The sequence below is a fragment of the Somniosus microcephalus genome, unplaced genomic scaffold, assembly GCF_052327205.1.
Source record: "Somniosus microcephalus isolate GS21.2 unplaced genomic scaffold, FLI_Smic_1.0 unresolved_chr1, whole genome shotgun sequence".
Lineage (NCBI taxonomy): Eukaryota > Metazoa > Chordata > Chondrichthyes > Squaliformes > Somniosidae > Somniosus > Somniosus microcephalus.
In genome coordinates, this window is record NW_028225179.1 from 167,468,456 (window position 1) to 167,483,999 (window position 15,544).

At 48.3% G+C, this 15,544-nt stretch overlaps 1 protein-coding gene and 1 pseudogene across 2 annotated transcripts in view; one reads left to right on the plus strand and one right to left on the minus strand.

Moving 5' to 3' along the window:
- The window catches only part of LOC147096509 (uncharacterized), a 62,248-nt pseudogene that overhangs the window by 11,414 nt on the left and 35,290 nt on the right, over positions 1-15,544 (plus strand).
- LOC147096510 (butyrophilin subfamily 1 member A1-like) overlaps positions 1-15,544 on the minus strand; it is a 43,754-nt gene that overhangs the window by 9,461 nt on the left and 18,749 nt on the right. For both annotated transcript variants that reach the window (XM_085975312.1, XM_085975311.1), the window contains exons 4-5: positions 13,280-13,564; positions 12,986-13,135 (exon numbers count right to left, since the gene is read on the minus strand). In XM_085975312.1, coding sequence (XP_085831438.1) covers positions 12,986-13,135; positions 13,280-13,564 — 435 coding nt within the window. The remainder of the gene's footprint in view (positions 1-12,985; positions 13,136-13,279; positions 13,565-15,544) is intronic.

Sequence of the window (15,544 nt, forward strand, 5' to 3'; positions counted from 1 at the left end):
AGCCCGACAACCCTCCCTAACTCTGTAACCTCCTCCAGCCCCCTACACCCCTCCCTATCTCTGTAACCTCCTCCAGCCCTACAACCCTCCCTATCTCTGTAACCTCCTCCAGCCCTACAACCCTCCCTATCTCTGTAATCTCCTCCAGCCCCTACAACCCTCCCTATCTCTGTAACCTCCTCAAGCCCCACAACCCTCCCTATCTCTGTAATCTCCTCCAGCCCTACAACCCTCCCTATCTCTGTAATCTCCTCCAGCCCTACAACCCTCCCTATCTCTAATCTCCTCCAGCCCTACAACCCTCCCTATCTCTGTAATCTCCTCCAGCCCTACAACCCTCCCTATCTCTAATCTCCTCCAGCCCTACAACCCTCCTTATCTCTGTAACCTCCTCCAGCCCAACCCTCCCCATCTCTGTAATCTCCTCCAGCCCTACAACCATCCCTATCTCTGTAACCTCCTCCAGCCCCACAACCCTCCCTATCTCTGTAATCTCCTCCAGCCCTACAACCCTCCCTATCTCTAATCTCCTCCAGCCCTACAACCCTCCCTATCTCTGTAATCTCCTCCAGCCCTACAACCCTCCCTATCTCTAATCTCCACCAGCCCTACAACCCTCCCTATCTCTGTAATCTCCTCCAGCCCCCTACACCCCTCCCTATCTCTGTAACCTCCTCCAGCCCCACAACCCTCCCTATCTCTGTAATCTCCTCCAGCACTACATCCCTCCCTAACTCTGTAATCTCCTCCAGCCCTACAACCCTCCCTATCTCTGTAACCTCCTCCAGCCCTACAACCCTCCCTATCTCTGTAACCTCCTCCAGCCCTACAACCCTCCCTATCTCTGTAACCTCCTCCAGCCCTACAACCCTCCCTATCTCTGTAACCTCCTCCAGCCCCACAACCCTCCCTATCTCTGTAACCTCCTCCAGCCCCACAACCCTCCGAGATCTCTACGTTCCTCCAATTCTGGCCTCCTTCGCAGCCCCGATTGGCGGCCATGCCTTCAGCTGCCTGGGCCTTAAGCTCTGGAATTCCCTCCCCAGACCTCTCCACCTCTCTCCCCTCCTTGAACTCGCTCCTTAAAACCTCATCAACCAAATTTTTGGTTACCTGTCCCAATATCTCATGTGCCTCAGTGTCACTCCTGTGAAGCACCTTGGGACGTTTTACTATGTTGAAGGTGCTATATAAATACAAGTTGTTGTTGATGTTGTACAGCGACTGATCACATTCTCAGGATGTCCCAAAAGTGCACCACATCCGAACAGTTACTGTTTGCAGTGCAGTGACCGTTATGTAAACAACAGCATCAGCCATATTATGCACAGCATGATCCCACCCACAGAAAAGTAATGAACGTGTTCAGACTGGTTTTGGTGGTGTTGGCCCAGATAAAGTTTAAGTGAAGACTCAAGGGCTTCTGCGTGTTCGCAATCAGGAAATTAAACCCAAAATGGTCGAGGTGGAATTCCGCCCAAATGGTCGCGCAAACATTATCAAAATCCTGAGCCTAAAATCATCCGTGAATCAGTGCAATCAACGAGCGTAACTGAAACAGAACCCATGGAGCCTCAAGGTGCTTTAGTGTTAATTAGTTCCTGGGATGTGGGCGTCGCTGGCAAGGCCAGCATTTATTGCCCATCCCTAATTGCCATTCAGAAGGTGGTGGTGAACCGTCTTCTTGAACCACCGCAGCCTGTGTGGTGAAGGTGCTCCCACAGTACTGTTCGGGAAGGAGTTCCAGCATTTTGACCCAACGACGATGAAGGAACCATGATATATTTCCAAGTCAGGATGGTGTGTGACTTGGAAGTGATGGAGTTCCCATTCACCTGCTGCCCTCGTCCTTCTAGGTGGTAGAGATCGCAGGTTTGGGAAGTGCTGCCAAAGAAGCCTTGGTGAGTTGCTGCAGTGCAACTTGTACATAGTACACACTGCAGCCATGGTACGCCGGTGCTGTAGGGAGTGACTGTTCAAGGTGGTGGATGAGGTGCCAATCAAGCGGGCTGCTTTGTCCTGGATGCTGTTGAGCTTTTTGAGTGTTGTTGGAGCTGCACTCAATCCAAGCAAGTGGAGAGTTTTCCATTACACTTCTGACTTATGCCTTGTAGATGGTGGAAAGGCTTTAGGGAGTCAGTACGTGAGACACTCGCCGCAGAATATCCAGCCTCTGACCTGCTCTTGCAGCTACAGTTTTAAGTGGCTGGACCAGTTTAAGTTACTGGTCAATGGTGACCCCCCAGGATGTTGATGGTGTGGGTTTTGGCGATGATAATGCCGTTGAATGTCAAGGGGCAGTGGTTAGACTGCCTCTTGTTGGAGATAGTCGTTGCCTGGCACTTGTGTGGCGCGAATGTTACTTGCCACTTATCAGCCCAAGCCTGAATGTCGTCCAGGACCTGCTGCATGCGGGAATGGAGTGCTTCATTATCTGAGGAGTTGCAAATAGAACTGAACACTGTGAAATCATCAGCAAACATCCCCACTTCTGTCCTTATGATGGAGAGAAGGTTATTGATGAAACAGCTGAAGATGGATGGGCCAAGGACACTGCCCTGAGGAACTCCTGCAGTGATGTCCTGGGGCTGTGATGATTGGCCTCCAACAACCACAACCATCTTCCTTTGTGCTAGGTATGACTCCAGCCAGTGGAGAGTTTTCCCCCCGATTCCCATTGACTTCAGTTTTACTAGGGTTCCTTGAAGCCACATTCAGTCAAATGCTGCCTTGATGTCGGCAGTCACTCTCACCTCACCTCTGGAATTCAGCTATTTTGTCCATGTTTGGATCGAGGCTGTAATGCGGTCTGGAGCCGAGTGGTCCTGGCATAACAGAAAACTGGGCATCGGTGAGCAGGTTATTGGTAAGTAAGTGGTGCTTGATCGCACTATTGACAACACTTTACATTGATTGAGTGTAGACTAATGGGGCGGTAATTGGCCGGATTGGATTTGTCCTGCTTTTTGTGGACAGGACCGTTTTCCACATTGTCGGACAGATGCCAGTGTTGTAGCTGTACTGGAACAGCTTGGCTAGAGGCAAGGCTAGTTCTGGAGCACAAGTCCTCAGAAGGACAGCCGGAATGTTTTTGGGGCCCATAGCCTTTGCTGGGGCGGGGTAGTATAAAAAGTGATGGAAAAACCATTTCCCCTTCGAAGTGGGGCTGGAGACTGCGAGTGAAGCAACATACAACTCTCTATCCTGTAAACTTCCACAGTAACTAATTTAAACTGCTGTGTAGAGGGTTTGAACTGTCTCTCACTTGTCTCCTCTTGCAGACTCACTGCGAGCAGACGAGGAGGAGCGGACCTAGCTGGGAACCGGAGCAGAAAGGGAAAAAAATCCAGGAGTCCAAAATAACAAGATGTGACATCACAGGACAGCAGGTATAAAGAGTGACACAAGGGAAGGAGCTGATTGGTGAGTAGCTGGTGAGTGTTTTTTGTTAAGTTTTAAGTATATTTCTGCTAAGTTAGTTCTTAGTCTATTAAATAGAGGCATGGCAGGGCAGCTCAGTCCTGTGGAGTGCACATCCTGTGCCATGTGGGAAGTCCTGGACGTTTCGTGTAGCCTGGACAACCACATGTGCGGGAAGTGTCGCCAGGTACAGCAACTCGAGCACCGGGTTTCGGAGCTTGAGCGGCGGCTGGAGTCACTGCGGTGAATCCGCGAGGCTGAGAGTTACGTGGATAGCACATTGCAGGAGGTGGTCACCCCGCAGCTTAAGAGTGTGCAGGCAGAGAGAGAATGGGTGACCGCCAGACAGAATAGGTGGACCAGGCAGGTAGTGCAAGAGTCCCCGGAGTGCATCGCGCTCTCCAACCAGTATTCTGTTCTGAGTACTGGTGACGGCTGTAGTGTCCGTGTGTAGATAAAGACACTGAAGACAGGAGTTGGTTCATAGGTATTTACTAAGCAAGTCTGGGGGGGGGGGGGGGGGGGGGGGGGTTCTAAAGGATATACACAATACACAGGCTTATATAGCCCAAGTGGCAATTACCGGCATTACGCACACCTGGGGCTCTTAAAGGCACATACACCACAATTGCTCTTAAAAGGCACATACACCACAACGGCGATGGTTCCTCTGGGGAGTGCAGCCAGAGTCAAGTCCACGGCCGCACTGAGGGCTCAGCTGCACGGGGGGGGGGGGTGGAGGAGGGGGGGGAGGAAAAAGAGCGGAAGAGCAATAGTGGTAGGGGGTTTGATAGCTCGATAAGGGAACGGTAGCGTAGTGGTAATGTCACTGGGCTAGTAATCCAGAGGCAGTTGGGGAATTTAAATTCAGTTAATTAAATAAATCTGGAATAAAATTATTGTTTAATATCATGAACGGTTTTGATAGAGTAACTAACGAGAAACTGATTGCAATGGTTGAAGGGTCGGTAACCAGAGGACACAGATTTAAGGTACTTGGCAGAAGAACTTACGAGGAGAATTTCTTTTTATGCAGTGAGTTATGATGATCTGGAATGCACTGTCTGAATGGGCGGTGGAAGCAGATTCAATAATAACTTTCAAAAGGGATTTGGATAAATACTTGAAAGCGAAAAATATTTCAGGGCTATGGGGAAAGAGCGGGCAGGGGGCGGGGAGTGGGACTAATTGGATAGCTCTTTCAAAGATGGGCCGAATGGCCTCCTTCTGTGCTGTATCATTCTAGGATTCTATGATCCCTTTGCTCCTCAACCCCACCCAGACCCGCACCCTCCAAGTAATAAGTGACCTCCCTATTCTTCCTACCAAAATGTAATACCTCACATTTATCTGTGGTGAATTTCATTTGCCAATTATTGCCCAGTCTTCCTGTAACTTGTTGCAGTCCTCCTCAATATTGAATGTCCCCTCCCTAATTTGGTGTCGTCTGCAAATTTAGAAAATTGGATGTCAAAACGGAAAGAATTGCATGGTGGCTGGTAGGCAGCGGAGGGAGGCAACTGGCAAAAGAGCTCGTCTGAACGTGGGGGACAAGCGAGGGTGAAAGAGTGGGGGAAATTTGAGCCCATCTCTATGACCACCTCTTTCCCCTCCTTGTTGCCAAGTGGCGGGGTGTGGGGGAAGATATTCATCCTTTGACCAAATTTTAAAGAAGAATGTTAACATGTATTAAAGTTTTATGATATTATAAAAATTCGTACAAAGTTGATAAAGTTTACAATGTTTGGACTCAGTTTTAAAAACAATAAATTAAATGTTTGCACTTGTAGTTTTATTGTTCAGAATGTTTCTTCAAATTTGTAGCGTTTTATATTGAAACTAAACAACTTAGTTGTTTAGAGATTTGTTAATTTTTAACAATTGAAAAAGTGTTATATAAATGATCTATTCCTTGTTGATAGTTCAAACTTTAAACTTTTTGTAAAAAATGGTTTTGACTTTGAACGGATCAGTGTGTGAGGCTTCTGCTCGAGCCTCCGGGGAGGGAGGGAGGGGGCTCGTTGGGTGGAAGCATGAATCACAAACCCGCTCAGATTGCACTGGCCTGTTGGACGCCTGCCTCCTGCACAAGGGCCGTGTCCCTCTGCTCCGGGGGACACAGCGCTGGATCTTCTGTCCCTATCAGCTCCTCTCCCGGGATCTCGAGGACCCGACCTTCAATCAATGACAAGTTGTACAGGGGCAGTACTCCCATAGTCCCAGGACCCTCTCTGGGGGATACTGAAGTACACCCCCACACCTGTCCAGGCACCTGCAGCAGCTCTTCAGCTCCCCAATTGTTCTCTCCATGACCTGCCTGGTGGACGGGTTAGGAAGGATGTGATTGCACCGGAGAGGGTGCACAGGATTGGCTTAGTGGCAGGAGGCAGAGGGTGATGGTCGAAGGTTGTTTTTGTGACTGGAAGCCTGTGTCCAGTGGTGTACCGTAGAGATCGGTGCTGGGTCCTTTGCTGTTTGTAGTGTACATTAATGAGTTAGATATGAATGTAGGAGGTATGATCCGTAAGTTCGCAGATGACACGAAAATTGGTGGAGTGGTAAATAGCAAGGAGGGAAGCCTCAGGCTACAGGATAATATAGACGGGTTGGTTAGGTGGGCAGAACAGTGGCAAATGGAATTTAACCCTGAAGTGTGAGGTGATACATTTTGGGAGGACTAACAAGGCAAGGGAATACACAATGAATGGTAGGACCCTAGGAAGGACAGAGGATCAGAGGGACCTTGGTGTGCATGTACATAGATCCCTGAAGGCAGCAGGACAGGTAGATAAGGTGGTTAAAAAGGCATATGGGATACTTACCTTCATTAGCCAAGGCATAGAATATAAGAGCAGGGAGGTTATGATGGAGCTGCAGAAAATGCTAGTTAGGCCACAGCTGGAATACTGTGTGCAGTTCTGGTCGCCACACTATAGGAAGGATGTGATTGCATTGGAGAGGGTGCAGAGGAGATTCACCAGGATGTTACCTGGGCCGGAGCGCTTCAGCTATGAAGAAAGACTGGACAGGCTGGGGTTGTTTTCCTTAGAGCAGAGAAGGTTGAGGGGGGACCTGATTGAGGTGTACAAAATTATGAGGGGCATAGATAGGGTAGAGAGAAAGGAACATTTCCCCTTAGTAGAGAGGTCAATAACCAGGGGGCATAGTTTCAAGGTAAGGGGCTGGAGGTTTAGAGGGGATTTGAGGAAAAACTTTTTCACCCAGAGGGTGGTTGGAATCTGGAACTCACTGCCTGAAAGGGTGGTAGAGGCAGGAACCCTCACAACATTCAAGAAGCATTTAGATGAGCACTTGAAACGCCATAGCATACAAGGCTACGGACCAAGTGCTGGAAAATGGGATTAGAATAGACAGTGCTTGATGGCCGGCGCAGACACGATGGGCCGAAGGGCCTCTTTCTGTGCTGTATAACTCTATGACTCTGACACATACGCCTCATTGTACCTCTCCTCCACCTCGGTCTGTACCACAGCCAGAAACTCATAACTCATTCCAGGCCTGTACACTCTGTGGGCCGGGTACCTGCGAGTGGAGTGCAGTCTCCTCCTGTGGCACTTAACCCCTTGGGCCTCGAGCCTCGTGACCTCTTTCTCCTCTCCCTCCTCCTACTCCTCCAACATTAGAAAGAGCAGTGGTGCAGCCAGACAATGAGCCACCCTTCAGGGTTTTTCAGCCTGTGAACTGGATTTCTGCAGTAACAGGAGGGGCTGGAGGTGTCAATTCACTACGGGTCAGCTGCTTTACGCTGGATTCATATGACCATCTGAGAATCTGGGCACAATGTTGAGACCGCCAAAAAAGCGCAATTGGAGGAAACTCTCGTTTCAGTGCTGGGGGCGTGGCCAGTTTGGGGGGCAGAGACTCGTTCGCACGCAGGGTTTAACAGATGCACTTAAAAGATTGCAGATACTTGGGTGCATCTTACATGCCTAATTTAAAAAAAAATTCATTCATTCATGGGATGTGGGCGTCGCAGGCAAGGCCAGCATTTATTGCCCATCCCTAGTTGCCCTTGAGAAGGTGGTGGTGAGCCGCCCTCTTGAACCGCTGCAGTCCCTGTGGTGAAGGTGCTCCCACAGTGCATTCGGGAGGGAGTTCCAGGATTTTGACCCAGCGATGATGAAGGAACGGCCGATATATTTCCAAGTCAGGATTGTGTGTGACTTGGAGGGGAACTTGGAGGTGGTGGTGTTCTCATGTGCCTGCTGCCCTTGTCCTTCTAAGTGGTGGAGATCACATGTTTGGGAGGTGCTGCCGAAGAAGCCTTGGCGAGTTGCAGCAGTGCATCTTGTAGATGGTACACACTGCAGCCACGGTACGCCGGTGGTGGAGGGAGTGAATGTTTAAGGTGGTGGATGGGGTGCCAATCAAGAGGACGGCTTTGTCCTGGATGGTGTCGAGCTTCGAGTGTGGTAGCTGCACTCATCCAGGCAAGTGGAGAGTATTCCATCACACTCCTGACTTGTGCCTTGTAGATGGTGGAAAGGCTTTGGAGAGTCAGGAGGTTTCTGGTCAATGGTGCAGTAATTTCCAGATTGGATTTGTCCAGCTTTTTGTGGACCGTGGCAATTTTCCACTTTGTCGGAGAAAGGCTGTCTGTACTTAAAGTTGGTAAGTCACCAGGACTGGATGGGATGCATCCTAGGGTGCTGAGGGAAATTGAGGAGGAAATCGCGGAGCCACTGGCCATATTCCAAACTTCCTTAGATACGGGGGTGGTGCCAGAGGACTGCAGAATTGCAAATGTTACACACATGTTCAAAAAAAGGGTGCAAGGAAAAACCCAGTCAGTTTAACCTCGGTAGTGGGGAAGCTTTTAGAAACAATAATCAGCAACAAAGTTAACAGTCACTTGGACAAGTGTGAATTAATTAAAGAAAGCCAGCACGGATTTGTTAACGGCAAATCATTTTAACTAACTTGATCGAGTTTTTTGATGAGGTATCAGAGAGGGTCGATGAGGGCAATGCGGTTGACGTGGTGTACATGGACTTCCAAAAGGTGTTTGATAAAGTGCCACATAATAGGCTTGCCAATAAAGTTGAAGCCTATGGAATAAAAGGGACAGTGGCAGCATGGATACGAAATTGGCTAAGTGACAGAAAAGAGAGTAGCGGTGAACGGTTGTTTCTTGGACTGGAGGAAAGTATACAGTGGTGTTCCCCAGGGGTCAGTACTAGGACCACTGCTTTTCTTGATATATATCAATGACTTCGATATACAGCGCACAAGTTCAAAATTTGCAGATGACACAAAACTTGGAAGTAGAGTGAACAGTGGAGGTTAGTGATAGACTTCAAGAGGACATGGACAGGCTGGTGAAATGGGCGGACACGTGGGAGATGAAATTTAATGCAGAAAAGTGCGAAGTGATACGTTTTGGTAGGAAGAATGAGGAGGCTCAATATAAACTAAACGGTACAATCCTAAAGGGGGTGCACGAGCAGAGACCTGGGGGTATATGTGCACAAATCGTTGAAGGTGGCAGGGCAGGTTGAGAAAGTGGCTAAAAAGCATACGGGATCCTGGGCTTCACAAATAGAGGTATAAAGTAATAAAGCAAGGAAGTCATGATGAACCTTTATAAAACATTGGTTCAGCCTCAACTGGAGTATTGTGTGCAATTCTGGGCACCACACTTTAGAAAGGATATACATAGATACATAGAAGATAGGAGCAGGAGTAGGCCACTCGGTCCTTCGAGCCTGCTCCGCCATTCAATGAGATCATGGCTGATCATCCAAATTCAGTACCCAGTCCCTGCCTTCTCCCCATATCCCTTGATCCCTTTAGCCTTAAGAAATATATCCAACTCTTTCTTGAATATACTTAATGAACTGGCCTCCACCGCCCGCTGTGGCAGAGAATTCCACAGGTTCACCACTCTCTGGGTGAAGAAATTCCTCCTCATTTCAGTCCTAAATGGCTTACCCCTTATCCTTAGACTATGACCCCTGGTTCTGGACTCCCCGGCCATCAGAAACATCCTTCCTGCATCTAGTCTGTCCAGGCCTGACAGAATTTTATAGGTTTCGATGAGATCCCCTCTCAATCTTCTAAACTCCAGTGAGTATAAGCCCAATCGACACAATCTCTCCTCATACGTCATTCCTGCCATCCCAGGTATCAGCCTGGTGAATCTTCGTTGCACTCCTTCCATGGCAAGAACGTCCTTCCTCAGGTAACACAGAATCACACAGAAACCCCACAGTGCAGATAGAGGCCATTTCGGCCCATCGAGCCTGCACCGACACATATCCCACTCGATCCCCGTAACCCCTACACCAACACATATCCCACCCTATCCCCGTAACCCCACATATTTTAATCCCCCTAACACTAAGGGTCAATTTATCATAGCCAATCAACCTAACCTGCACATCTTTGGACTGTGGGAGGAAACCGGAGCACCCGGAGAAAACCCACGCAAACACGGGGAGAATGTGCAAACTCCACACAGACAGTCACCCGAGGCCGGATTCAAACCCGGGTCCCTGGCGCTGTGAGGCAACAGTGCTAACCACTATACCACCGTGCTGCCGTAAGGCGACCAAAACTGCACACAATACTCAAGGATATGAAGGCTTTAGAGAGGGTGCAGAAAAGATTTACGAGAATGATTCCAGGGATGAGGGACTTCAGTTACGTGGATAGACTAGAGAAGCTGGGGTTGTTCTCCTTAGAACAGAGAAGGTTGAGAGGAGATTTGATAGAGGTGTTCAAAATCATGAGGGGTCTAGACGGAATAGATAGAGAGGAACTGTTCCCACTGATGGAAGGGTCGAGAACCAGAGGGCACAGTTTTAAAGGTGATTGGCAGAAGAACCAAAGGCGACATGAGGAAAAACCTTTTTTGCTCAGCGAGTGATTATGATCTGGAATGCACTGCCTGAAAGGGTGGTGGAGGCAGATTTAATCGTGGCTTTCAAAAGGGAATTGGATAAGTACCTGAAGGAAAACAATTTGCAGGGCTACGGGGAAAGGGCGGGGGAGTGGGACAAGTTGAAGTGCTCTTGCAGAGAGCCAGCATGGGCTTGATGGGCCGAATGGCCTCCTCCTGTGCTGTAACCATTCTATGATTCATCTACAAGCCCTGGTTCGATTCCTTCTTCTTAGGCAGTCCCTCGGAACCGAGGTTGACTTGCTTCCACATTAAAAATGAGTTCGCAGGTGACTGATGAGTCCAATGCAGGACCTACAGTCTCTGTCACAGGTGGGGCAGACGGTGGTTGAAGGGGCGGGAGGGTGGAGTGCTTGGGTTGACGTGTGCTCCTTGCGCTGCCTGCGCTTGGCTTCCTCTTGCTCCCGGCGAAGAGACTCGAGGTGTTCGGCGCCTTCCCGGATGCTTCTCCTCCACTTTGTGCGGTCTTGGGCCAGAGATTCCCAGGTGTCGGTGGGATGTTACACTTTTTCAAGGAGGCTTTGAGGGTGTCCTTGAAGCATTTCCTCTGCCCAACTGGGGCTCTCTTGCCCTGCCGGAGCTCCGAGTAGAGCGCTTGTTTTGGGAGTCTCGTATCGGGCATGTGGACAATGTGACCTGTCCATCAGAGCTGATCGAGTGTGGTCAAAGCTTTGATGCTGGCCTGAGCAAGAACACTGACGTTGGTGCGCCTATCCTGCCAATGGATTGGCAGGATCTTGCGGAGGCAGCGTTGGTGGTACCTCTCCAGTGCTTTGAGGTGCCTGCTGTACATGGTCCATGTCTCTGAGGCATACAGCAGGGCAGGTATCACTGCTGCCCTGTAGACCATGAGCTTGGTGTCGGGTTTGAGGTCCTGGTCTTCAAACACTCTCTTCCTCAGGCGACCAAAGGCTGCACTGGCACACTGAAGGCGGTGTTGGACTTCGTCGTCAATGTGTGCCCTTGTTGACAGTAGGCTCCCGAGGTATGGAAAGTGGTCCACGTTGTCCAAGGCCTTGTCGTGAATTTTGATAATCGGGGGGGCAGTACTGTGTGGCGGGGGCAGGTTGGTAGAGGACCTTTGTCTTACGGATGTTTAGTGTAAGTCCCATGCTCTCGTACGCTTCGGTGAAGGTGTTGACGATGGTTTGGAGTTCGACCTCCGAGTGTGCGCAGACGCAAGCGTCGTCTGCATACTGTAATTCGACGACAGAGGATGGGACGACCTTGGATCTGGACTGGAGGCGACGGAGGTTGAACAGATTCCCGGTTGTTCTGTAAATTAGCTCCACTCCAGTGGGGAGCTTACTGAGGGTGAGATGGAGCATTGCAGCAAGGAAGATCGAGAAGAGCATTGGTGCAATGACACAGCCTTGCTTGACCCTGGTTCATATGTGAATTGGGTCTGTGGTGGAACCGTTGGTCAGGATCACGGCTTGCATGTCGTCGTGAAGCAGGCGGAGGATGGTGACAAACCTTTGAGGGCAGCCGAATTTGAGGAGGACACTCCATAATCCCTCACGGTTGACAGTGTCGAAGGCCTTTGTGAGATCAAAGAAGGCCATGTACAGCGGTTGGCGCTGTTCCCTGCATTTCTCTTGTAATTGACATGTGGTGAAGATCATGTCCATTGTGCCCCTTTGGGGGTGGAATCCGCATTGCGACTCGGGGAGGAGCTCTTCGGCCACTGGGAGAAGGCAATTGAGGAGGATTCTTGCGATGACTTTCCCTGTGGCAGATAACAGGGAAACTCCTCTGGAATTACCGCAATCGGACTTGTCACCTTTCTTGAAGATGGTCACAATTACGGCGTCTCTGAGATCCCCTGGCATGCTCTCCTCCTTCCAGATAAGAGAAATGAGTTCATGAGTTCGCGCCAGTAGTGCTTCTCCGCCATGCTTTAGTGCCTCTCTGTCCTTGATGAGTACCTCTCCGTTCTTGGCCCGCAGTGGGGTAGGGCCTTGGGTGCTTGGGCAGTAGATGGTCTTGACTGCGCTAAAGAATCCATGTTTGATTACTTACTACTCGACCCCCTCCCAGCACCCCCGACATGCTCATATCCCGCTCCAGCTGAAGATTTCTTTTGGTTTTGACTCGACGTGTGGAGTGCCCGCGGGAGACTGAGTAGTCTTAAATAAATGTTTAAATTTAATTGAAATAGCAAACGAAGGAATTACATACGACGTGGTTAACCATTCCTCCTAATGTCACTGGCAGCAATTTCAGGGCTGTTTCTGTTCATAGCATTTCTAGTGCAGCAAGCATCAGTTTTCCAAAATGATGGAAAACGTGCATCTAAAATGTAACCTGTTGTAAGTTCACATGTAAGGATTTTTTCCTGTGTGTTAGGTGGCGTGAAGCAGGTTGAGCTGGAGGTATCCAGCACAGAGAGACTGTGAAACTCCACTGGAATATGGAACAATTCAGAGTTCTGCAGCCCAATGCAGGCTTTCCCAATCCCGGATCAGTAAGTGATGGTTTGTACTGTGATGTACTTTAGAGAAATGGAACACAGTGATATTAAATCACTGTTACTGCGAGATTATGGATCCTCTTATTATGTACAATTATAACAAAAAATGATTCTGTATATTTCAGTGTTTACACAATTCAAGATTTTAAACATTTTTTGTAAGCTGTTACCTTTCCATTCTTTCCATGTATAGAAAACACCGTTCCATCGTTCTAACCAGTAGAGAACAGCGGCAATTATTAGAATAGCAGTGAGAAGTGTGAGTATCCAGAAAGCCACACTCCATCCTGAAACTCCCATCTCCTGAGGGAAAAACTCATCTGTAAATAAACAAACTTATTTGTTGTAGAACTAAGATACCATTGACATGTCAAACAATAAATCTATCAGACTGATGAATGTGTTCATGTGAATATTTCATACACATGTCATAAACCCTCTGTTGAGGAGGGCTCGTCACTGACCTGCTATCTCAATAATCCCTTCTCTTTCCCCGGAGAGCAATCTGTTCCTTATCAGACAGGAGTAACTTTCCCGAAGATCCTTTGTGATGTTGATGTGACTTTCGATAGTGACAGCTCCGCTGGACTCTGCTGTATTCAGGGTTTGAGACAGTGCAGAAATGTCCGGTCCATCTGTGTATCTCCAGGATACCTCAGGGGCTGGGTACCATCCACTGGATTTACACACAAGACTCCCCCCTCGCTCATGGAATCCTTCAACATGGATCTCAGGTTGACTCCCAGACACTACAAATATGGAAAATAAGCTGCATATTATTTTATCCTACCAATACATCTATTGGATAAATATGGTCCATGCAGTGTGTAATTATTGAAAGGGATGGCTCAGGAGAGGCTTTTAATAGGGTTTTGTTCCAGAACGGATCGCTGTTCATGACCTCTGCCATCAGTTGGTACAGATGTGGGACTGGATCTAAATTGCGATAATTGCAGTGGGACGTACACATGCTCAAAAATAACCAGACTGAAGCTAGCGTAAAATACCGTCACATTTTGGTATTCTGTGGCAGAATTGCCTCTGTACTGTTCAGATGTGAAGTTGACAGTGAATTATCACTAAGATTAAAGCTATTATCTAACGGAAATGTTCAGTTTTGTTGAGGATGTTAAGAGTCACTGTGTTGTGACTGAAGCCACATCTAGACCAGTGCAGGTCTGAGTGACAGATTCTCTTCCCTGAAGATTTGTTTTTACAACAACACACAGTGCCTGTAAATTCTGTGTTAGATTTCAGGAGATGGTTTTATTCCTGTTCCTGGCTGGGGTGGAGACCGCCTTTACAGAAGGTAAGTACTGTAGAAAATATAGGGACAGAGTGATCTCCTGGAAGAGTTTCGATCGCCTAGATGGGTCGGAGAGGAATTTCCCAGATTTTTTCTCCCAAATTGGCCATTGGGTTTTTTATCTGGTTTTTCGCCTCTCCCGGGAGATCACATGGGTTCAGGTGGGATGGAGAGTGATAGTAGATTTGAGGTTAGGATCAGATCAGCCATGATCTTATTGAATGGTGGAGCAGGCTCGAGGGGCCGATTGGCCTACTCCTGCTCCTATTTCTTATGATCACATTTTTTCTGGTCCTGGTCCAGAAATTAGTAGATTTATTGAATTCAGTTTCAATAACTGTCATGGAGAGAGGGGGCGGGGGATTTGACTTCTCAACCTCTGGTTAGCAGACCGGTACATAAACACCAGGCTACCATATCCAGGCAGATTCACTCATCTCTTCGCTGAACAGAATGTTACGGTTTACCAGAGAAAATAATGTTTATTTCAGTGGAATAATCCATTTGCTTTTCACGAACTACAAATTCACGCTCACTGGCAGAAACATTAATCTGTGCGTATTAACAAACTGTTACATTTCAGATTCTGATGTGTGTGACTGGAAGGATGAATGAGGAGAGGCAATTTTTTTTAAAATAGTACCATTTTCAAGGGGGTACCGAAATAGAGAAACCTGGGGTTCACAGGCACAAATCCTTGAGGGATGCAGGACAAGCTGATAAGCCTGTTAAAAAACCATACGGGACACTTGGCTTTATAAATAGAGGCAGAGAGTACATAAGCAAGGAAGCTATGCTAAACCTTTCTAAAACACTGGTTAGGCATCAGCTGGACTGTTGTGGCCAATTCTGGGCATCACACTTTAGGAAACATGTCAAGGCCTTGGAGCGTGTGCAGAGGAGATTTCCTAGAATGGCACCAGGGATGAGGGACTTCAGTTATGTGGAGAGACTGGAGAAGCTGGGATTGTTCTCCTTAGACCGAAAAAGGTTATGGGGGAGATTTGATCGAGGAGTTCAGAATTATGAAAAGGTATTGTTAGAGTAAATCAGGAGAAACTTTTCGCACTGGCTGGTGGGTCAGTTCCACACTATAACGTGGATAAATGCGAGGTTATCCACTTTGGTGGCAAAAACAGGAAGGCAGATTATTATTTGAATGGCAATAGATTGGGAGAAGGGGAAGTGCAACGAGACCTGGGTGTCCTTGTGCACCAGTCGCTGAAGGTAAGCATGCAGGTGCAGCAGGCGGTTAAGAAGGCAAATGGTATGTTGGCCTTCGTAGCAAGAGTGTTCGAGTACAGGAACAAGGATGTCTTGCTACAGTTGTACAGGGCCTTGGTGAGACCGCAACTTGAGTACTGTGTGCAGTTTTGGTCGCCTTACCTGAGGAAGGATGTTCTTGCCATGGAAGGAGTGCAGC